Below are 22,730 nucleotides of genomic sequence, written 5' to 3'. Positions count from 1 at the left end.
TGCTGAGCAATGCACTATAGGCAATACTATAGGCAATACTATAGAACTCTTGACCACTATCGATACTTGTGTGATCATTTGTAGCATACATTACACAATTTGAATTTTTCACAAATCTATAATTTTACCTGTGGCTTTGGTCTTTTTGATCTCACAAACACCTAAAAGTCCTGGATAAATACAATAGTGAAAGAATTTTATAAATCAATTAACCTATTTTCAAGGCAACTCGTGAAAAGTCAGCCTTCAAGTATTGAGTATTCGTTTAAGAAAAGTAAAAAATATGCAGTAAGGTACAGTGGGGGAAGTGTATCAGTGGGGTAAGTGGATCATTTGTTAATATAAAGCATAAATACTTGAATCTGTTGAATGTTTTCGCACCATTGCTTCGTTCTAGGTTATATTCTTACGCCCACACTGATACTATTGCAAAACTGGTACTACACGTACACTAACACAAACAAACTTGTTAGCTGCAAAAAGTAATTAATTTGAAAATTGTTTTCCATCAATCAAAAATCCATTGTATCTCTGTCTAAAATCGAATTCTATTATTTTTTTCGACACATGGTGAGCATATCAGTTCTAATTGAATGAATCACAATGAAAAATATGTCATTTTTATAAATAAATACAAATATATTGGACATGGTACACTTACCCCTACTTTTTAATGGGGTGGGGTAAGTGGATCAAGCATAATTATCATTTATTGGCAGACTGCTTACGAGAATTTTAAAAAGCTTCAATATCCGCAAATGTTGTTTTTCTTTATTTTGATCCATTCCCAGCTTGAATTTGTCAAATTGATCATAGAAAATTTGAATTAATCCACCTGAAAGTTGTTTTTAACCTTTCGGGAATAAAAAAAATAATAATTTCAAAATTCACACGAAACTTTTCGTGGTTTATCTAAGCTGAGTTGTAAAAGAGCAAAATATACTAATTTTCCAATCGAAAGCATAGTATCGTACCTTATTTGACCATATAAATTGCTCTAGACAGATGATAAACATATATTCATAAATAAAATAGAAGGATTTCAGTTTGTTATTAAAAAGTAAATGTAACTAATATTTTTAAATCAAAAGTGTTTTTCGAAAACATCGTTAGGAATAATCCTACAATACTTCTGTATAACTTATGCGTATAAATGGATGAATTTTCTCCAAATTTTTCTAGTTACAATGTTTCTTTTTGTTCAAATTAGTATGAACTAATATATACATATTTTTTATTATATTTTGATTAAATAAAGATACTTTTTAATTTTAAAGTATTAATATGTAACATTACTAACACTAATAACTTGAACGAGGGTAATACCATTCTTATTAAACATAATCACACTACATTTGTTTCGAGAACAGATTTTTTTTAATGGTGATCCACTTACCCCACCATGGTGGTGCAAGTGGATCATTTGGCGCAAATTTTTAAGTCTCTCGTTCTCAATACATAACAATCAGAAAATTCAAAATAAATGACGATTTGAAATATAATAGTCCCTTATTTGTTATCCACAGAAAAAAGTTTGAGTTACATTATTCACGTTAGCTGTACATAACAATGAATTTAACTATTGATTTTGCTGTATCCACTTACCCCACGGTACCTTATTGTTTGGATTCATTGATTTTAAAATCATTATACTAGCAATGTGTAATTTAACATATCTTCCTTAAAAATAAACACTCAAATCAAACCTTTCTTATAAAGATTCTACCCCATAAACCCGAATTTCATTTCCCCGAAGGTCATTAACCCGTATAGGCCTGAGTGAAAGCAAAAATTCTAAAACCCTCAGCGAATTCTTAATGGATTGAAATGATTTTTTGTCACACATATCTAGTTTCTAGAAGTGGACAGAGGAACGCTTAAATATTCCTGTGGTCGAAGTTATTCCGGTGGATTACTGGGTCAGGTCGGGTGAGAAGAATACTGTGCGTTTGTGCCCCTGGAGGTAGGCAAATTTCAAGTTAGAGCTAATTTCCAGAATCAGTTATAATGTGGCCACTACATGACGGAATTTCAAGAAAATTGCATCAGTGTAAAACTTTTGAGAAACGATTTGATTGGATAAGTATGAGTTTTGCATTTGATTAATCCTAAAAAAGGCCATTTTCGGGTTCCGGGACGCCTCAAACTTACGATAAAGTGGCCAATTTGTATCTGAACATATGTGCCAAGCTTATGGGAACGCATTTTAGTGCAGAATTATGTTTGATTTCTGCTTTTCTAGCATTGAAACGGTTTAGTATCCAACAAATCTATAGCCGGTTCTTCCGGACATTACGTACGAATTACCACATACGGTATATTTTAAACGGTACAAAACTCTTCATTTATAATGTTGAATATCAGATCTTGATGATTAATGCAAATTAAAATTATTGTCATTACAAATAAATAAAGGTAACTTGGCATGTCCCAAAAAATAGCCCTTTTTTACCCGACTTGACCCAGTGACTCACCGGAATAACTCCGGCCACAGTAATATTTACGAGTTCCTCTGGCCACTTCTAGAAACTGGAAATGTGGGCCAGTGAACTGACAAAAAATCATTTGAATCCGTTAAGAATTCTCTGAGCGGTTATGGTTTCAGTATTTTTGCTTTCACTCAGGCCTATACGGGTTAACTGACTTAGCTTCCAGTTTTTGTTACCGGATAATCTTGTTTTGTGCCCGTGTTTGTTGCCTGCTTCTATCTACCATAACTGGTTTTGAATCCTACACAAACTGATGATGTATCTGTAAACTTTTTTTTCGATCACAAACTGGTCGGCGTTAAGTCAGAGGGAACCAAGTACAAAACATGGGAAAATTGGATTATTCTCTCATTAGATGCGAAATTACCTTACCTTCGTTTCACTTTGATCAGATTTCAAGAATGCTGTAAACTGCTAGAGATATGTAACAAATTTACTTTGGATGATCAATAAAAATCAATAAAAGTGTGCAGTCAGAGTGGACCAAGTGCATATTACCATATCAGCGAAAATGATCAGCGCGCTGAGGAATGCGAGGAAATGAAAAACATTCAAAAGATTTGTCAGATTTCTCGACATTCTTCTACTTATCCATCAATAAAAATTTATAAATACCGTTTTGTCTCAAATTCCGAACAGACTCATATTCCGAACACTCGGTTTTTGTATGGCGTTTTGGTTGAAATGTTTCGCTGAAATATGTCACCAAATAACAAGGAAATGGTACTCAATTGCAATTCAGTTTTAACGTCTCCAATATAATTTATACCGCGGGAGTAGTGATGATTCTCTAGTTTGAGACCAGTAGAATCAGCTCAGATAAATTTATTTGCGAAATTATTCATTTGAATACAATTCATTCGTGCTGTTCGGAATTTGAATCAAGGTGTTCGGAATATGAGACAGAATCAACACACTGTTCGGCATTTGAATCAAAATGTTGTTCCATACTTTTACGTAAAAACAATACTAAAACTAATTAAATCAACATTATTATCGATGCACCCACAAGGTAACAGTTAGGCTTTGCGAAGAAATTAAACTTTACACAAATATCTTCTAATTTATGCCTAACAGATGCATTTGAAGTCACTGTTGGCCTTAAGTGTTCGGAATATGAGTCAAAACGGTATTACTTAATTCGATGCATTTGAATTTGATTTTTGACCATTTAGCATACTTGGATGGGTGGTCAGAAATTGCACCAATTTCTGTGCAGACAGAGTTGACTAAGTGTTGAGAAGCAATGAACTGATTGATTGTTGCATTTTTTGAATCAATTTAAGAGTCCGATAGAAGTTTATGGTAGTTCTATGGGGTATTTTTGGAATGTGCTAGAACCCGCTTATTGGAATATTATATTTTGGTCGGTACTCATGATTTTCACTCGGTCCACTCTGACTGAACACATATTTGAATATTTTTGGCCTTCAGTACTCTGACCTGCAAAACCTTAATTTTCAAGCTGCCACTGATTTCGGTATTGACGATATGGATTATTGAAAAATTTACGATACTGGTGTCGAAAGGTCTTGATAAACTGTTTTTCTTAGAGATATGCACTCAGTTTGACCATGCAAGCATTGAATGATTTTTATTTTCCTAGAAATTATACAGTCAGAGTGAACCAACTCAACCAACCAACTTAGAAAAACCTTTTTTATTAAAAATTTCTCCGTCATAAAACTTTGTCTTAAACATCTGTTTACTATCTTGATTCTATGGTGAACGTTTAGAAATGTATTATTGAATTTTTCATGAAAAAACATAACATATTTTTTCAGTGTTAATTTTTTTCTTGTAGGCCAAACGGTTCACAACAACTTCTTCATATTACATTTTTATCTAAAATCAACAGTTTAAGAGTTATAGTTTTTCAAATAAGTTGCATGCAAGAATTTATAGGCTCTTGAGTCAAATGATCAATTTTTGTACTTATTCTACCATACCAAAAACATGTGAAAAATTTAATCCAAATCGAAGACTATCGAGCACGATTTTTATTTTTCTCGGCTCATTCTGGATGGAATTCGTCCTATCATACCAAAGTTAGGTAATGTTAAGTAGTCAATACTTCAATTTGGCATTATAATAGTATGGAGGAAAAAATTGTTTGAAACAACTAAAAATCCTACAAATAGGTATTCGACAGCTATTGACGAATGCTGGAAGTATTGAACTATTATTGAAAAATTTCACTTTACATGAAAATTATTCATGTATTATTTAGTTATCACAATACCTGATCTGAAAATCAGTTTGGTGTTTGTAGAACTCTTCCAGAGCAGAAGGAAATTGCTAGTAAAACCTAACTGAGGTATTCCAGACCAGATAGCTCAGGCATCTATTATTTGAGGTATTTTACCTCTTATACAGGACTCATTCACAACTTTTTCAGATTGTAAGTATACTATCTGTAAATTATCTGGTATGGAATACCTCAGATTGGTTTTTACTAGCAATTTCCTTCTGCTCTGGAAGAGTTATAAGCCGAAAAGTAGAGACACACTGCCAAAACGATGAAAAAGAAGAACCTAATCAACTTGTGAACTATTGGAGACCAAACCTTTTTCTCTCTTCTAATGATGAACCCAATCAGAATAAGTAACTAATTTCAACAACAAGTCGTCATTCTATCTGTTAATAACACGATAATGAAACTTGCTATATATCAAACGCATTTGAGCGTAACATCCGCTTTTCATCTATACAAGTACAAACACAGTTTGGATTCAAATATATTTCCAGTCGAATCTAGCTTATCATCTCCTATTTTGAGTGCTATATTTGCAATATGAAATAGTTAACGGCCATGTAGTCCCCGCACCAGCGTGAAACCTATCAGGTATACTCATGTATTCATGCCCTTCTAAACGCGGAAAGACAGAGAACAGCCTAATTAATCCGCTTTTGTCACCACTACTCGGCGGCACCATGTGGCTTATCACTCTAACATCTATCGTGTTCAATTGCCGGAGTCTGCAAGCTTTATTTTGATTAGGGATTCAATGGGTTGGAATGTTGGGAGGAATATGATTGATGCGAAGTGTTTTGAACACTTACTTCAAAAAAAAAAAAAAAAAAAACATTACTGTACCATCTAATATATAACGACGTTTTCGTAGAACTCCTATAATGTTTAACTTTCCACAAAGCTCATGTTAATATGATCCATGATCACGAATTAATATTCTCTGGAATGCTATGTCAAACCGACGCCAACTAGCCGTGCCAGGTTTGCATTTAATTAAAATTGTATCAATATTAGGATTGAATGTTTGAAATACGATTATGGTTTTCCTAAACTTGCTCCCATCGATGGGTTCGGAGTGATGATGGGTTTGATTTGGCATCATGATTGTTGGAGCAGTGAAAATGATTGTGCTACTGAAGATGTGACAAATAAACATATTTTTGCGTTTCCGATTCGTGTGGAAACAGTAATTGAATCAATCAAATGTACTCAAAACCAAAATCAATTGATTTTTCGAACATTGAAACCGTGAGCATTGTGGAAAATCTACTGGTGATGGAATTAATTGACGTTACGAAGTGGATCGTGTAATGCCCTCACGAAGGCTAATTTTCCCTCACGAAGGGCATTTGAAAAATGAATTGCAATGCCCAAAATAACCCTCAATATGAAGCTAACATCCCCCTTTCATATGGTGCTATAACGAAAATGATCTATCGTGGAGATAGAACATTTTTTATAGTGATTTCTAAAACAAAGTTCAAAGAATTACCTATTTTGATCGTTTGACGCACATTGGCAACACTTAACAGTATCTTAAAATACATATGATTTGAAGAAATTAGGTAATATGTGTGATAATTTATTTTTTTTTCAATATTGAACTGTACCCAATCAGTGGATGACAACAGATTTTGTAACCCAGTTAGCGCATTTTTTCTTTCAAAATATGCCATCATTTTCATTGATTTGTAGCAGGGTTGTTAACGTTAATCAACGATGAACGCCGTTAAAGTTGATTGTGCTCTCGATCAACGTCAACGTCGTTGCGTTAATTTTCATGGTTGTTAGCGTCAACGTTAACGTGATTGCGTTGAATCAACGTCAACGATCACCACTAACTCAAGCGTTGATTTTATGTTTCGAAAAGGTTTTCCGAGAATGTTTCGAAACATCAATAAACAACACGTTTCTATGCTGGTACCCCGTATCCATGAAAAATTGATTGAAAAAATTCTAAGTTCACAGTGCAGACAACCAACAGTCAGTCTCTTTGAACGTCAGTTTGTGATTGCTTGGGAGAAGTTTTCCGCAATGGGCTGAAACCCAGTCCACGACGTCCTTTTTGTACCAATCCAACAACCAAATATTTCTGAGTGACCGCCCCCAGGATGACCCGACTTCTCATTTCCAAATACAAGTTGCCATAATACCCTAACATACCATAGCAGACAAAAGTGGCAATGGTCGTAGAGCAGATTTTCTTACTTCCGAAATTGTGGAGTTCTTATATAAACAGCATTTTCCACCAAATCCGACTATGAGAAAGTCAGTCCATATTTCATAAAACCTGCAATGAGATCAAGCTTTTTTTTCTTCTTTTACATAACTGTTTCTTAACATGGCATGGTTCAGTGTCTAAGTTGAAACCGTTGAAACTGTCTACATAGCTGCCATCTGGTTCTGGTTCTCATGTTAGTAATACATTGTTCAATCGTTATTTATTATTAGGTAAACTGAATAATTTTCTGGGTTTCTACATTTACTTATTTATAAATCAATCGAATATGGCAACCAGTAATTAGTTTTTCAGATATTAGAATCTTCAAACCGTTAACGTTGAAAATAACGAAATTGTTGACGTTGAATCAACGCTGTACGTTAACGTTATCGTTAAATTGTTTTTCAACGCAATCAACGCAAGCTTCGTTAACCGCGACAGTTTAACGTCAACGGATTAACGAAACGGCGTTAATCGTTGATTAACGTTAACAACCCTGGTTAGGAGTTAAAATAGCAAAAAAATATAACACCATTTATTCTACACTAGTGGTCCTGGCAAACTTCGTCTTGCCATCAAGTAGGCTGTTGAAAACCGCTATGAATCGTCCCATACAAAATGACAGTTCCTTTCAGTCCCGTTTCTCCTACTTTCCCGGTGAACATCCTGAAACTTTTATACACACAAACACGTCGGAACCCTTGACGAACAAAATGGGGGAAGAATTATCCAAATCCGTTGCCCCGTTCGTGAGCCATTTCGTGACACACAAACACCATTCCATTTTCATTTATATAGATTAAACAAAATATTAATTTGAATAAAACTGTACCTCATTACGTTTCAAATCAAACAAAAGTATAACACATTTTGTTATTTTCCATAATTTTTTTTATTTTCTTTACATGAATGTGGAAACAATTTCTCTTAGATTTTCTATAACAAATTGTGTTATAATTACAGTAAACTCTTCATAACTAGATATTGAATGGACCATCGAATTAAGGAGCTATTGAGTTTTAGAGTTCATATAAATAACAACTTTTGTTATAAATAAGTTATTTTTCTGTTATGTATATCTGAATGAGTTATTTGACACATCCCGTTCTCTTTTTTTGTTTCATTTATAACACATTCTGTTATTAAATCCTTTGAAATAATATCTCTGTTTGTTATAACATTAAAATGTTGATATTATTTTCTGATCGGGAATAAGGACAGAGTAGTAGCTACATTTGATATAATCTCTGACATTCGCTCGTTGGATGCAATTCAAACTAACTCTAGTAGTTAATAATCCTAATTGTTGAAATGAATACCAACACAACATTTTTTACTGTTTTACTCTCTAACTTTTATTTCTATTCAGCGAGTCTATTCAACCGTATGTGATTGAACAGAATAAACATCACAGTCAGTGGAAATCCTTTCGCACAAATCGTCCATTTGGGAATAAAAAAAATGAAATAAAAAACGACCGTTGAAATGAAAAAGGTAACAATAGCGATGAAACCGCAATGCATTACCGGGAAGGTAACAACTCTCTCGTCGTCGTCGTCGCCATCATCATCATCATGGTTTGTCCTTGGTAGGTATATTCCATACCATTTTACGTGAAATATTAATGAAAAGCGGCATCCACGTAACAACACCAATCGGAGCACGTCGCACGGCTTGGAAATGCTCAGATTTTCCCAGCGGACCAGCATGCCTACTTAACCGCACCTGTACACCATTGTTCGTGCAAACCGGATTATGGGGACTTTACTTTTAGACATTAGTAGGAGAAGATTACAAGAGAAGTTCTTGTCTGGGAATGTTATGTATGGTATCTAATCTGTTTGAAAAATCATTAAGATATTTAAAAACATATTTTTTATTAGCAAAATTATTCTCAGGCGTACAATAAGCAATTTTCGCTAAAACCAGGCCGCCATCGGCACACATCGTTAGATTTCCAACTTTATGTCACTAATCGCTAGTATATGCTAAAACTAGGGGCTGATCATTTCTGTTCTCTCAAATTGGTAGAGCCCTCGTACTCCAGCTAGCTAAACAGTTTGCGAAAAAAGCCCATTTTGATCTTGATCTTAGGTATTTCTTCGCGTGATATGACTCATATTTCCCTTAGAACACATAGTAAACTAAGTATCATCGTATAGTGGAAGGATATAGCTTTCATATGAACTACACTTTTTTAATTCTTCTTCTTCTTTCTGGCGTTACGTCCCCACTGGGACAGAGCCTGCTTCTCAGCTTAGTGTTCTTATGAGCACTTCCACAGTTATTAACTGAGAGCTTACTATGCCAATGACCATTTTTGCATGTGTATATCGTGTGGCAGGTACGAAGATACTCTATGCCCTGGGAAGTCGAGAAAATTTCCAACCCGAAAAGATCCTCGACCGGTGGGATTCGAACCCACGACCCTCAGCTTGGTCATGCTGAATAGCTGCGCGTTTACCGCTACGGCTATCTGGGCCACTTTTTTAATATGGAGGGATTATTAGAGTACTCAAAAACTCGTATTCACCTGGTCCGGATGGAATTCCGTCGTCCTTTCTGAAAAAATGCTCCGCTGCTTTGATGACGCCATTACTAAAAATCTTTAATTTGTCGCTGCAACGAGGAAATTTTCCTGCTGGATGGAAAGTATCGTACCTTACACCTATCCACAAGAGAGGTGATAAATGCAATGTTGCCAACTACCGTGGGATCACATCCTTAAGTGCATGTTCGAAGCTGCTCGAAATTATTATGAATAATGCTCTTTTTGAAACCTGCAAGAATTATATTAGTAGTGCTCAACATGGCTTATATCCTAAACGATCAGTTACAACCAACCTCGTCGAATTTACATCTCTATGTACGCGTTCCATGGATGCTGGTTTACAAGTGGACGCTGTTTATACTGATTTTAAAGCAGCTTTTGATAGAGTAAATCACGAAATTCTTCTGTACAAGTTGGAAAGAATGGGTGTGTCGATAACAGTAGTACGCTGGTTGAAATCTTACTTGGCAGACAGATCTGTGAGAGTACGCATTGGTTCAACATATTCAGAAACATTCTCAATCTTGTCTGGCGTTCCGCAGGGGAGTAATTTGGGTCCTCTCCTATTCTCCCTTTTAATTAACGACATGTCTCGTGTGATACCTAGAGGTACCCGCCTGTTATTTGCGGATGACGTTAAAATATTCATGATTATCGCCAGCTTAGAGGATTGCGAAGTACTTCAGCAAAATTTAAATACGTTCGAGGATTGGAGCACCCGTAATTGTTTGGAGCTGTGTGTAACTAAATGTTGCACAATTTCATTTAGCAGGAGACAGAATCCTATGCGTTATGACTACTGCCTCTGTGGTCATATTTTAGAGCGCAAGGACGAGGTTAAAGATCTTGGAGTGATCTTGGATCGCCACATGACATTTCGTCCGCATTGCGATGATGTGATAGCTAAAGCTAATAAACAACTTGGGTTTATATTCAAGATTGCCTGTGAATTTGATGATCCCCATTGCTTCAAGCAACTTTATTGCGCTTTAGTACGCTCGATACTGGAATCTTTTGTGCTGGTTTGGTGTCCTTAGGGTTCATTCAAATATTACGTAACGCAAAATTTGCCGATTCCAGACCCCCTTCCACCCCCACGTAACAGGTTTTGTATGGAAAATTTAAAATTTTTGTATGGACCGTAACACTATGTAACACCCCATCCCTCCTCCTGTTGCGTTACGTAATATTTGAACGATCCCTTACAGTAGAAATTGGATCGATCGATTTGAGGCCATTCAGCGAAAATTTGTGCGATTAGCACTTAGGCATCTTCCATGGCAGGATGCCCTCAATCTCCCACCCTACGAACACCGATGCATGCTGCTTGGAATCGACACCTTGGAAAAGAGAAGACATAGTATGCAAGCAGAGTTCATTTCGAAGGTTCTCAACAGTGAAGTTGATGCACCAGCTATTCTAGCGGAGCTGCAACTCTACGTTCCCGAACGTCCCCTGCGTCGACGAAACTTCTTATATTTACCAGGCCGCAACAGCCGTTATGGACAACATGATGCCCTGAAATTTATGGCCCTCCGCTACAATGAAACTGCTGAGCATTACTACTTTTACATGTCTGACTAGAATATTCCTTTAAGAAGGTAAAGCTTAAATTGTTTACTAGTTTAGTAATTCTTTGTATTTATGTATTTTGTAATTTTGTTTATATTTGTGTTTTAATTACTAGTATTTTAATTTGTATTGCCAGACGTTTATATGTTATGTATGTGTAAATCATTGTCGAAAAGATATGGGGTTTTTATGCCAACTTGATTTATGCACCATGCTAGCAATTCAATTTGGCTTTTCCCCCCATCAATCTTCATTAAGACAATCGTGTCAGATGGAGAAAATTAATAAAATAAATAAATAAATAAATAAAGTATGTTTGAGAAAACCACTAATTGAGCTTTAACACTTCACTTCACATTTGCAAAAGAAAAAAAAATACTAAATTTAAATTTGGCATCCATTTTGAATTTCGAAAAAAAAAATCATCATTAGCGCACCGCTAGTTTTAAATTCTGAGATCACCATCAGAAAGCTGAGGAAAAACTGAGTAAAATAGGCTACAAAAACTATGTGAGTAATATTTACCCTATCTAATGAACGATTTTCTGAACCATGTTCTACAATCTACAAAAATCTACAAAAATCTGGCGGCATCTTTGATTTTGACGATTTTGAATCTTACATGCAACTATATAAATTTTATTTATATTTGGTAGGACAATTTTCATTTGAATTTTTTAAATTTTTAATGAATTTTCAATACGCTAATCTGTCATGAAATGGCATACTTTCCGGCGCTGAAGTATGTAGTGCGGGAATAGTCATTACGCAACTGAAACCAGTGCTGTAATGATTCATTACGCAATGCTTTCTCATTACATAACTGTTTTGAGTTGCGTATTGAATCATAACACAACAAAAATTGTAAAGTAATGGTGAATAAATACCGATTTAATTTCTGATACCCTCAAGTGGTCTTTTACGAAATTTTAAAAAATGTTGTACGTAGCTCGTTGAAGAACTCGATTTTTTCAGCACTCGTCGATAAATTTACGACTCGTGCTGTAAAAATCATCATTCTGCAACTTGTTCCGTAAACTGCTATTATATTCTTTCGATTGTGTCATCTTTTCTGAAAATCAAGTAAGGAAATCAGACTACTCAATAAAATATAACAGTCTATCGATTTGCTGATTGATTTAATAATGAATGTCATTCATCAAGTTTATCAAGTTCATTTAATGGAAACAACTTAAGTGAAATTGTATTGTATATTGTATATATATTGTGTATTGTATAGTTTGTTTTTATAATACTACACTTTCCCATACTTATAGTTTCCCGCTCATTTCGTACCAAAGGGTTCCGTCAAGAGATCTGATCCAGGCCTCCCGAAGCCCAAATCCAGCACTACTATCAAGAACTGCAGTGAGAATTGCGTTCACATTTTGTACGTTGCGCAGTGTAATAATCTATTCGATGACTTACCTCCGTTACGTATGATGGCTGCAGAAATGTCGGCGAGTACTCGTTTATGTCAATCACCGAGATGTGAACGCTTGCGCTGAAACGATAATCAGACAAAAAAAACTTTTTCAGGAATTGAACAACGCTTAACATCACTGTGAAGTTCATATTACTCATTATGTTTTACTTCTTTATCATAACTTTCTGAATCGACCTGGAAAGTCATGTCTTTGGAGCATTGTTGGAATGTTTGTGGGACAAAAATTTAGAGTGATTCATAAAGTATTATGCATGCTTTGGAAAATTTAACGATCATTCACACACAAGCCAAAATTTTAACCCATTTATCCTTCTGCATTCATACAACACGCATGACATTTATCGTTCGTATGAACATTACGCATGACATTGCATATGCACTGGGGTGGTTCAAAATTATAAAATCAAATATCCAATATCTTTCTTACCATCCTTACGATAAAAATAGTATTTTGTAAAATACTCAGCATTTCGGTGGTGATTGACGATTTTCGGTGGCAAAAACAATGTAGATTTATATGGAAATTACTATTTGAATGAAATTTTAAAATATATTCCAAACACGTTAGTATGTACTGAAATGTAGAAACAAATTTAATATTCAAAAGTGTAAACTAATTTTCCAAACCATTCATACTTGTTTTAACGGAAATGCAAGGACTTGGGACCCTTTTTTCAGATTTTTATTGTACATAATTTATGACCTAGCATAAATTTCGTACAACAAAATTGCTCAGATATCACCTAATTTGTGCAAAACTGGAAAGAGGAGCTTCTAGAAATGTAACACAATCATCAAACTGGTAGCGAAGAAATCGCTCAAAATTCAAAATCTGCTCCTGATGTATGTTACCCAATTATACCAGTTTCTGTTATTATCCTTAACCGAACAAAGAAGAGCAAAATTTGTGCGTTATTAAAACTACTAGTGAAATTGTGTTAATGGTCAGGTTTCTATTGAATTCCACAAACCGGAAGTCACAATCATCAGAATTGTTGTAAACCAAAGATCTTCTTTTTTCGGCACACGGTCAAATCGATTAACACAAATTTGAGTTGATAACTGTCAAAATTGACCTCTTGTGGACCATCAGCTTGTAGTTTTAAAACATGCTGAAAAATCTGCTCCTGGGATGATGCCTTCTTTTTTTTGGACTATGGAATAGAACGAATATTTTTCGGTAAAATCGACATGTGCTTTTTTGGTGGATAGATCGTCTCTCGTTTAATCGATTTGCCAAATTTCAACTTTTTATTTTATCAAAAGCCATATAAATAATTAAGTTTAAGCAAAAAATTTGCTGCCTTGCACCAGTAGTTGCCGTCGTGTTCCAATAGTGGATCAACGGATGGAAGCAATTTTTAAAATGGATGTTTAAAAATAAAGAAAAGCCCTAGAGATGATCTTTATGCTTCATTCGAAAGATATTAGTTACTGATCCGAGGGAAAAATGTTAAACCTAGGTAAAAATTTACCATTTTGTTTAAAATTCCTTGTATCATTCCCGAGCGTCTACTACTGGAGCACTGGCGCAATTATTGGAACACGTGTACCAATAGTAGCTCAAGCGATTTTATATTAAAAAAATAGGTTTATCAATCTTTTTATATTTTTCCCATATAGTAGAGGTTGAAATCTTTCTGTTGACGCCAAAAGATCTTTGTTAAGGCTTTTCATTATTTTGCTATGATTTTTTATAGCTTGTGTAGTCCACTAATGGCACCGGCACCCTATATTTTGCTTTTTTTATCATAACATTCTGAATCGAACAGGAATGTCATGCCTTTGGAGCATTGTTGGATTCTTTGTGGGACAAAAATTTAGAAAGATTAGTAAAGTTTAATGTGTATAATATTGACACTCACAGAAATTAATAAGAAATTCATACGCAGTACATGTCATATCTACAATTAAACCATAATATATCAGTTTTCATTCAACCAATCAATATAATATGGTTGAAAACTGAGTTATGCTTGATTTATCCTTCGGAACTATCTGTGTTGTAGTACGTTTCTCAATATAGCATAGTTTCATATACATTTGTAAATATTTTTATCAATAATCGATCGCAACACTTTAGCCATTAGAAGCGAGAACTTCTGAAACCTTTGGAAAAGCAAGCATAAAATCTTACAAATTGAGGACCATCGAGTTACCAATTCCTCTAGTGAAAGTGTTTGATGACAGAGAAGTAAATTGACCCAGGGCTTACTGGTGGTGAAATACAACCCCATGCCAAGAATGGTATGTTAAACGGACAACTCACTGATGAAGATAAATGAGCTGATGCCGTCCATGGAATGCTAACGCGTTCTGTTATGGTAGCGTTCATTAAACTTACTCGGAAACACGGTATCATGGGGAGCAATAAGGAAATTCCCTTTCGATACACAACGTTATGTAATAGTCTTCCTCGCAAACTTCGCGATATTTATGTATGGTTCTTAAGACCATCATTGACAGGCAAATCATTTTTTTTGAATTCAACCATCGTGACAGAAATTCAAATTTCAGTATGACACCTTATTCTCTGTTTATAATAGAGCTTTCTTAACATAGGGTAAGTGTTCCCTTAGTTGTGGGTGTTCCTATAGTTGCGGTAGTGCCGTTTTCACCGATTTGATCACATTAGCCACAGAACAGACAATGCCAATCGAAGTTTTGGCTTGTTGATACACGGAATAGTTGAGAAGAGCGTTCAAATTGCTTTAAAACTGATGAAATATCACTAAAATTACTAAAACTTTTCTTTCTTGTAGCAATAGTTGCGGTAAAGTGTTCCTATAGTTGAGGATCCCATAAGAAAACAACGAATACCGCAACTATAGGAACACAAATTAAAAATATACCGCAACTAAAGGAACAGTGTACCAATAGTGGAGGTATTATTTTTCACTGATATGCCTTGGGTTACTGCGATGAAATCATTTTTCTCATCATGTCAACGGTCGTTACTTTCCGTTACAACATTAACATGTTCACTAATTGCGCTTCTTGAATTTAGGCGGTAAAATGAAATTCAACCGTGCTTAGTACCTCCACTATTGGTACATCTACCCTAGTTGAAATCAATACTATGAAATGAAACACAAAGGCTGACAAAATGATTGCAAAGGCAAATATTGCATATGCACCAGCAGTCTTCTAAGAGCATCCTTCTACTCCCAGATTTAAACAAGCATGCTTTGAATCCATCTTAATGAGCGGGATCATTTTGATTTTTCGATCTCAGCGTGCGTGATTTGTGCTAGGATTCAATCCCAGGACTGAATCACTGTCATTGAGCTCATAGCCAATCATTCGGATGAAAATAAAATGCTCCTCATCTCGAACATGAACATTTGATATTTCATAGCGGATTAGCGCAAACAAAACCTGTTGAACGGGATGCAGTAAGAAAGGCAATGTTTCCGTCGTGTGAGATGTCTAAAAATTGTATCCAACCACTGCAGTGCACTACAAGTTTGGTACTACTGTCAGTCATGTCCACTCATGCTGAAGTAAATTGAGTCAAAGATTTGACCGTCACAGCACTATTTTTGCTAAATCTAGATATGCTATCTCGAGAATCCATTTCAAAATTCTTGATTGCATCTCAATCATTGTCTGTTTTAGAGGAAGTATTTTGATGGTCTGTTTTTGTTGAAAATTCATTAAATATTCATTACATACCGTTTTGACTCATATTCCGAACACTTAAGGACAACAGCGACTTCAAAAACATCTGATAGGCATAAATTAGATGATATTTGTGAAAATTTAAATTTCTCAACAAAGCCTAACTGTTAGCTGTTGAGTGTGCCGATAAAATTGTTTGTTTGAACTTGTTTAGTATTGTTTTCACGTAAAAGTATGGAACAACATTTTGATTCAAATGCCGAACACTGTGTTCATTCTGTCTCATATTCCGAACACCTTGATTCAAATTCCGAACAGCACGAATAAATCGTAGTCAAACGAATAATTTCACAAATAAAATTATCTGCTAGTTCTACTGGTCTCGAACTAGAGAATCGTCAATACTCCCGAGGTATAAAACAGATTAGAAGGCGTTAAAAATCAGTTGCAATTGACTGCCATTTCCTTGTAATTTGATGACATATTTCAGCGAAACATTTCAACCAAATTGCCATATAATAACCGAGTGTTCGGAATATGAGTCTGTTCGGAATTTGAGACAGAACAGTACTACCAAAACGTGTGGTAAGACTTCCCGCTCTCCGCAACCATTGAAAACTCTTAGAAACTTTTCAAGTGTCAGAAAATTTCAATCAAATCTAAGGAAATTATCGATACTAACTCGATTCATTTCACCGGCAAACAATCGATCAAGGATTGAATCCTGGGATTAAATCCTCTTATACACGTGGCGTGATTCATTGCATGCCGGGATTTGAACAAAAAATGCGCGCGAAACGAATCTTGGTCTGGTGATTTTGAATCTCAGCAGCTCTTGGAGTGGGATTTTTTGAAGACTGTGCACCAGGGTGGTTCAAAATTGAAAATCAAATATCCAATATCTTTCTTTTAACATACAGCCATTCCATGAAAAACCGATCTAGTGGGTCACCGAATTCCGTGAAAATTACCTATTTTGTTCCTTATCCGAAATAAGGGTACACGTGTTTTTGGATTTATGATTAGGGTGAACATTTCCGAAATAATATGACCAGAAAAATCGCGATTTTGCAAAATTTTTGATTATTTTTTAATATAACTTTTGAACCGCTTGACCGATTTTCAATTTCCCTAGACGGAATGAAAGCTTAAGTTTTGACTTTTCAAGAAAAATATAAAATTTTACAAAAAATGTTTTTTTTTTGCATGAAAAAAAAAATCAATAATTTCCGTTTTTCTCGTGTTTTGAATGCCTCGGGACAAAAGGGGCTATTGCTGTTCTCATTTTTTCTTGAAAGTTCAGAAAATTTTACGTTTACTGTTAAATTTTCAGCGATGTATGTTTTTTAGTTTTTGAGAAATATATTTTTTGAAAATAAAAAATCAGTCATTTTTCATAAGCACACACTGTAGGTCTCAGCGCATTAGATTTTTTTAAATCATTACTTTTGAACAGCTCAACCGATTTCCAATCCGACTAAGGTGAACCCAAACTGTTGCACGAAGACTTGAATAACTGTTTCAATGATGTTGAATAGTATTCCGATTTTCCTGCCAATATTTTACGAGTGCTCTTCAATGAACATAAGATTACGGTTCTAATGTCCGATCAATTTTGGTCTATCAAATGCTGAGAAATTTGGCTGTATTTTTTTCCGTGTTTTGGTTTTAAATGCCAAATTCATGTTAACTTTTAATAAACAAAATTCATTTTTTTTCTCAAAACACTTACGAAGTAAATTTTGCTCATTGTCTTTCGAATGCATTATAGAGAGCTTCAATTTGAAGTGGTCTCACAGAGTTGTGTACAAAACACTTATGTTTATGGGGAGGTGAACCCAAAATTTTGCACGGGGTGTATACTATGGTCTGATTAAATTGCTTGACTTAAATATAGTCATGTTTAGAACCAAAGATCGAACCGGAGATAAGCAAAGCCTAATGTTGGCAAGGAAACCATCGTTTTGCATTGGAAAGGGGTTCAATCAAATCATTCTTCGATAGTCCGAAAGATTGCATAGAAGCCGGAATCAAAACAACGTGAAAAATTTGACGGAGACGAGGAACGGACAGACACAACAAATATCGATCACAGGCAATTTAGTGGGAAGAACATCAAATTTTGCTTCCCTTTTGCTCTTGTATAAATACATTATGTTCACTTATGTAAGGAGACCAGAATGGAGTCTGTCGTTTTTGTATTCATAGGTGATTACGCATAATCGAAGAAACTGAACTCCAAACGCATGGACAGAATTGATTATGTAAAAAATGCAGATGAATACGTAAACATATTAAATGTGATCAAAGAGATAATCTCGTCACGTTTAATAGATAGCATTTAAACATGTCAAATTATGACAATGTTGGCAAGTGTTGGAACACCTCGGTTAGAAGCTCGTCAGCTGCATTGCTATATCGATATAATTGAAATTTTAAAGCAACTTTCGAGTTCGTGTCATATCTTCAATCAGCGACTCTTCGTGACAAAACCGTTTAGAGTCAGATGCATATATGTCCAACATGGCTTGTCACATATGGATAAATCAAAGTCTTTTTTTTCAATTTCAAAATAAAATTCAGTTCCATAACCCCCTTTTGGCTTGGCTAGTTTAAAGGTAAATCATTTGAATGTAGACCATACTGAAACGTGTATCACCTTGTATATAAATAAACACGCATCTCCATTCCAGTTCAATGCAAACCCTGTTGCGTATGACCTGGCTTTTGTGACGGCTGTTGATTATTTGGCTTTTTGCTGATACGCCACACCTCCATGCATTGCTCCAAAACTTAAATATTCATGTCCGAAAAAATAGCATCACACAGAAGCCTAAAAGCAAACTTGGAATATTTACCTTTTCGAGTGCGATCCATCACAGAACACCGCCGTGATGTCGAATTTGTAGTTTTTGCGTTTTTCGCAATTCAGCGACTTTTTCGCTTTCAGTATGCCCAGTTCATTGACTAGCTCGATCTGAAATGATGAAAAAAAATAAAGGGATAAATATGTGAGATTTATTTAATGGTGGTTGGATGTGACATAATCGTTTAATTATTTGCCATTTTGTGTGTGAAATATGCATAGCGAATGATAGCAGTTTTATTTGGTACATCAAACCATACGATAATTGATAATTACGGAACACTTATCATATGCTGGTCCACTCGTGACTTTCCGTCATGCACATAAATGCGCAAATAATGGGGTTTTAACTCAGACCAAGTCACTTTTGTTTTTTTTTCTTAATTTGTTTTAACCCCGACTACTCTTCTGTATAATTCAAAGTTTTACTTAATTTTATTAACTTCAAGTTGGTAAAAGTTGCTAGGTGAAACCCTAAAAACCTAAAATGTACGTACAGTTAAATCTCCCTTACTCGATATTGAAGGGGCCATCGAATTAGGGACGAGTTATACAAACCCAGTGCCAATGCGATCCAAGAGACCATCGAGGTAGCCTCAAAATCCAAATTTTACTGTGGTTCTCTAACTCGATATCGAGATACGGAAATGTAACAGTATAAATGATGTTCACTTTCATTAAAATGAACAAAGTGGACTTTGATAGCCGAATTAATTCAATTTAAGTGAATGAAGTGCCAACAAGTGATCATTTAGCCAAGACTGAAATTAGCAAACCGTTTGCACAAAATGGGTGATCTACACAATCCCACAATTAAATTACCTATTATTTGTATTACATGCGGTGACAATTGGAACAATATTTTTTTTTGCAGTCATTTCAATAGCCATTAAATGGATTTTATCGACTATATCAATTTATGGTATTTGAATCGGAAGCCCTTGCTCTGGTGATATTTTTTATATTCACATTCTACACGGTTACGGTAGGACTTTGGTTGCAATTTATGCCTTCGGCAACAGAAACGCTTGTCGCAAAACAAAAAAGAAACGGGAACGCAGGCTTTTTATTTATTTAAAAAGTGCCAATTTTACTGAAAGCTCTGATTATCAGTGAGCATGGTTATCATCAATTTACATCAACATTTACCAAATAATTGGAAAATTGAAAAATAATAAATAAGTAAAGTATTTGTTACTTTTTCTTTATTAGAGAGGAATTAGAAACATACCTTCGCATTTTATTATGCAGTCATTCGCCCATGTCAAATAACAGAATAGATTCATACCTGGAACCCTGGAGACTTAAACATATTTCAGAATGAACGGCTCATTCTGAAGAGCCGTGGTTGATCTTCCATATAAGTGTGATAATCGGCTCTATTTTGCCGAAAATCTTTGAGCTAATACAGCCATTCCATGAAAAACCGATCTAGTGAATCACCGAATTCCGTTAAAATTTGCTGTTTTGTTCCTTATCCGAAATAAGGATTCACGTGTTTTTGAATTTTTTGATTAGGGTGACCATTTCCGAAATAGAGTGACCAGAAAAATCAAGATTTTGCTAATTTTTTATTTAAAAAAAAATCATAACTTTGAACCGTTTGACCGATTTCCAATTTTTTGGACGAAATGAAATCTAAAGATTTTAACTTTTTGGAAAAAAAAATCTAGGTTGCCTCTAACCAAAAGAACAAAATTCTTCCCTAAAAAGCCCTTATGAACTTCTATTTTATTTATTTAGTTAGTGTTACATCAATTAATTTAATAAAATCTCGTTAACGATGTTACTCCAATTTACTCGGTCCATGGCTGTGCTCTCCAACTTCGATTTTGGCCCACGATCTCTAGATCTTGTTGCACCTGATCAAGCCATCTCGCCCACTGTGCTCCCCGCCTTCTTGTGCCAACCGGATTCGACGCGAACACCATCTTTGCAGGATTGTTGTCCGGTAGTCTTGCAACATGTCCAGCCCAGCGTACCCTTCCGGCTTTTGCAACCTTCTGGATACTGGGTTCGCCGTGGAGCCTAGCGAGCACGTAGTTTATTCTCCGCCACCACACATCGTTCTCCTGCACTCCGCCAAAAATCGTCCTAAGCACCCTTCGCTCGAACACTCCAAGTGCTTGCAGGTCCTCTTCCAGCATGGTCCATGCTTCATGTCCATAGAGGACCACCGGTCTTATAAGCGTTTTGTACATGGTACATTTGGTGCGGGGGTGAATTTTTCTCGACCGCAGCTTCTTCTGGAGCCCATAGTAGGCGTGACTTCCACTGATGATGCGTCTCCGTATTTCACGACTAACGTTGTTATCAGCCGTTAACAAGGATCCGAGGTAGACGAACTCATCAACCACCTCAAAAGTATTCCCGTCTATCGTAACACTGCTTTCCAGGCGAGCTCTGTCGCGCTCGGTTCCGCCTATCAGCATGTACTTTATTTTTGACGCATTCACCACCAGGCCGACTTTTGTCGCTTCACGTTTCATGCGGGTGTACAGGTCTGCCACCGTTCCAAATGCTCTGCCGACAATATCCATATCATCAGCGAAGCAAACAAATTGGCTGGATCTTGTGAAAATCGTACCTCGTACCCGGCTCTCCGCATGACACCTTCTAGCGCGATATTGAACAGCAGGCACGAAAGTCCATCACCCTGTCGAAGTCCCAGGCGGGATTCTAACGAACTGGAATGTTTGCCCGAAATCTTCATGCTATTCTGCTCAGCGTCCATCGTTGCTCTTATTAGTCTTGTGAGCTTCCCGGGAAAGCTGTACTCGTCCATGATTTTCCATAGCTCTTCGCGGTTGATGCTATCATAAGGCGCTTTAAAATCGATGAACAGGTAATGCGTACCTGCCCAGACAACCAGAAATCGCATGAAAGTTCACGTTATAACTCGTTTATTCATACTAATTACGTCAAACCCGCAGAACACAGTGGATAAACTCGTCAGATTGATGAGCTACCTCGCATAAAACACTTCTTTTCTGAGTTTATTTCTACATTTTGCTTAGTCTCGTACATTCGTACAAAGTAAGTCGAATCAATCCGTAGCAGCTGTCAAATCAACATTTGTTATCATAAGTTAAGTCGCATAAGATCACAGGTTGGTTCGGTATAAAATGTATACACTCGCATTGTATGTTATTATTTATCACATAATATATGCACGCATATCGCCTCCACTTTTGTAGAAGGCCTTTTCGCGACATCTTATAAGTGAAATGTTGCACATACAAAGCCTCCAGGTGATTTTGTTATACGTACATTTTGGTTGTCTGGGTGGTATTCACGGCATTTCTGGAGGATTTGCCGTACAGTAAAGATTTGGTCCGTCGTCGAGCGGCCGTTGATTAAACCAGCTTGATAGCTTCTCACAAACTCATTTGCTATTGGTGTTAGACGACGGAAGATAATCCGGGATAGCACTTTGTAAGCGGAGTTCAGGATAGTGATTGCACGATAGTTTTCACATTCCAGTTTGTCGCCCTTCTTGTAGATGGGACATATGACCCCTTGCTTCCACTACTCCGGCAGCTGTTCCGTTTCCCAGATTCTGACAATCAGCCGGTGCAGACAGGCGGCCAACCACTCCTGGCCCATTTTGATAAGTTTAGTTCTAATACCATCCTTACCAGCGGCCTTGTTATTCTTGAGCTGTTGAATGGCATCCATACTTTCCCTCAATGTGGTTGCAAGTTGGATT

General features: G+C 36.0%; 1 protein-coding gene across 5 annotated transcripts in view; it reads right to left on the bottom strand.

Moving 5' to 3' along the window:
• LOC5578270 (calsyntenin-1) overlaps window positions 1-22,730 on the bottom strand; it is a 362,527-nt gene that overhangs the window by 36,873 nt on the left and 302,924 nt on the right. For all 5 annotated transcript variants that reach the window (XM_021843974.1, XM_021843973.1, XM_021843975.1 and 2 more), the window contains 2 exons: window positions 19,014-19,132; window positions 12,516-12,591 (listed from right to left, as the gene is read on the bottom strand). In XM_021843974.1, coding sequence (XP_021699666.1) covers window positions 12,516-12,591; window positions 19,014-19,132 — 195 coding nt within the window. The remainder of the gene's footprint in view (window positions 1-12,515; window positions 12,592-19,013; window positions 19,133-22,730) is intronic.

Source organism: Aedes aegypti, chromosome 2, assembly GCF_002204515.2.
Source record: "Aedes aegypti strain LVP_AGWG chromosome 2, AaegL5.0 Primary Assembly, whole genome shotgun sequence".
Taxonomy (NCBI): domain Eukaryota; kingdom Metazoa; phylum Arthropoda; class Insecta; order Diptera; family Culicidae; genus Aedes; species Aedes aegypti.
The sequence above is the reverse complement of the archived record's forward strand: the minus strand, read 5'-3'. Positions and strand labels throughout refer to the sequence as shown.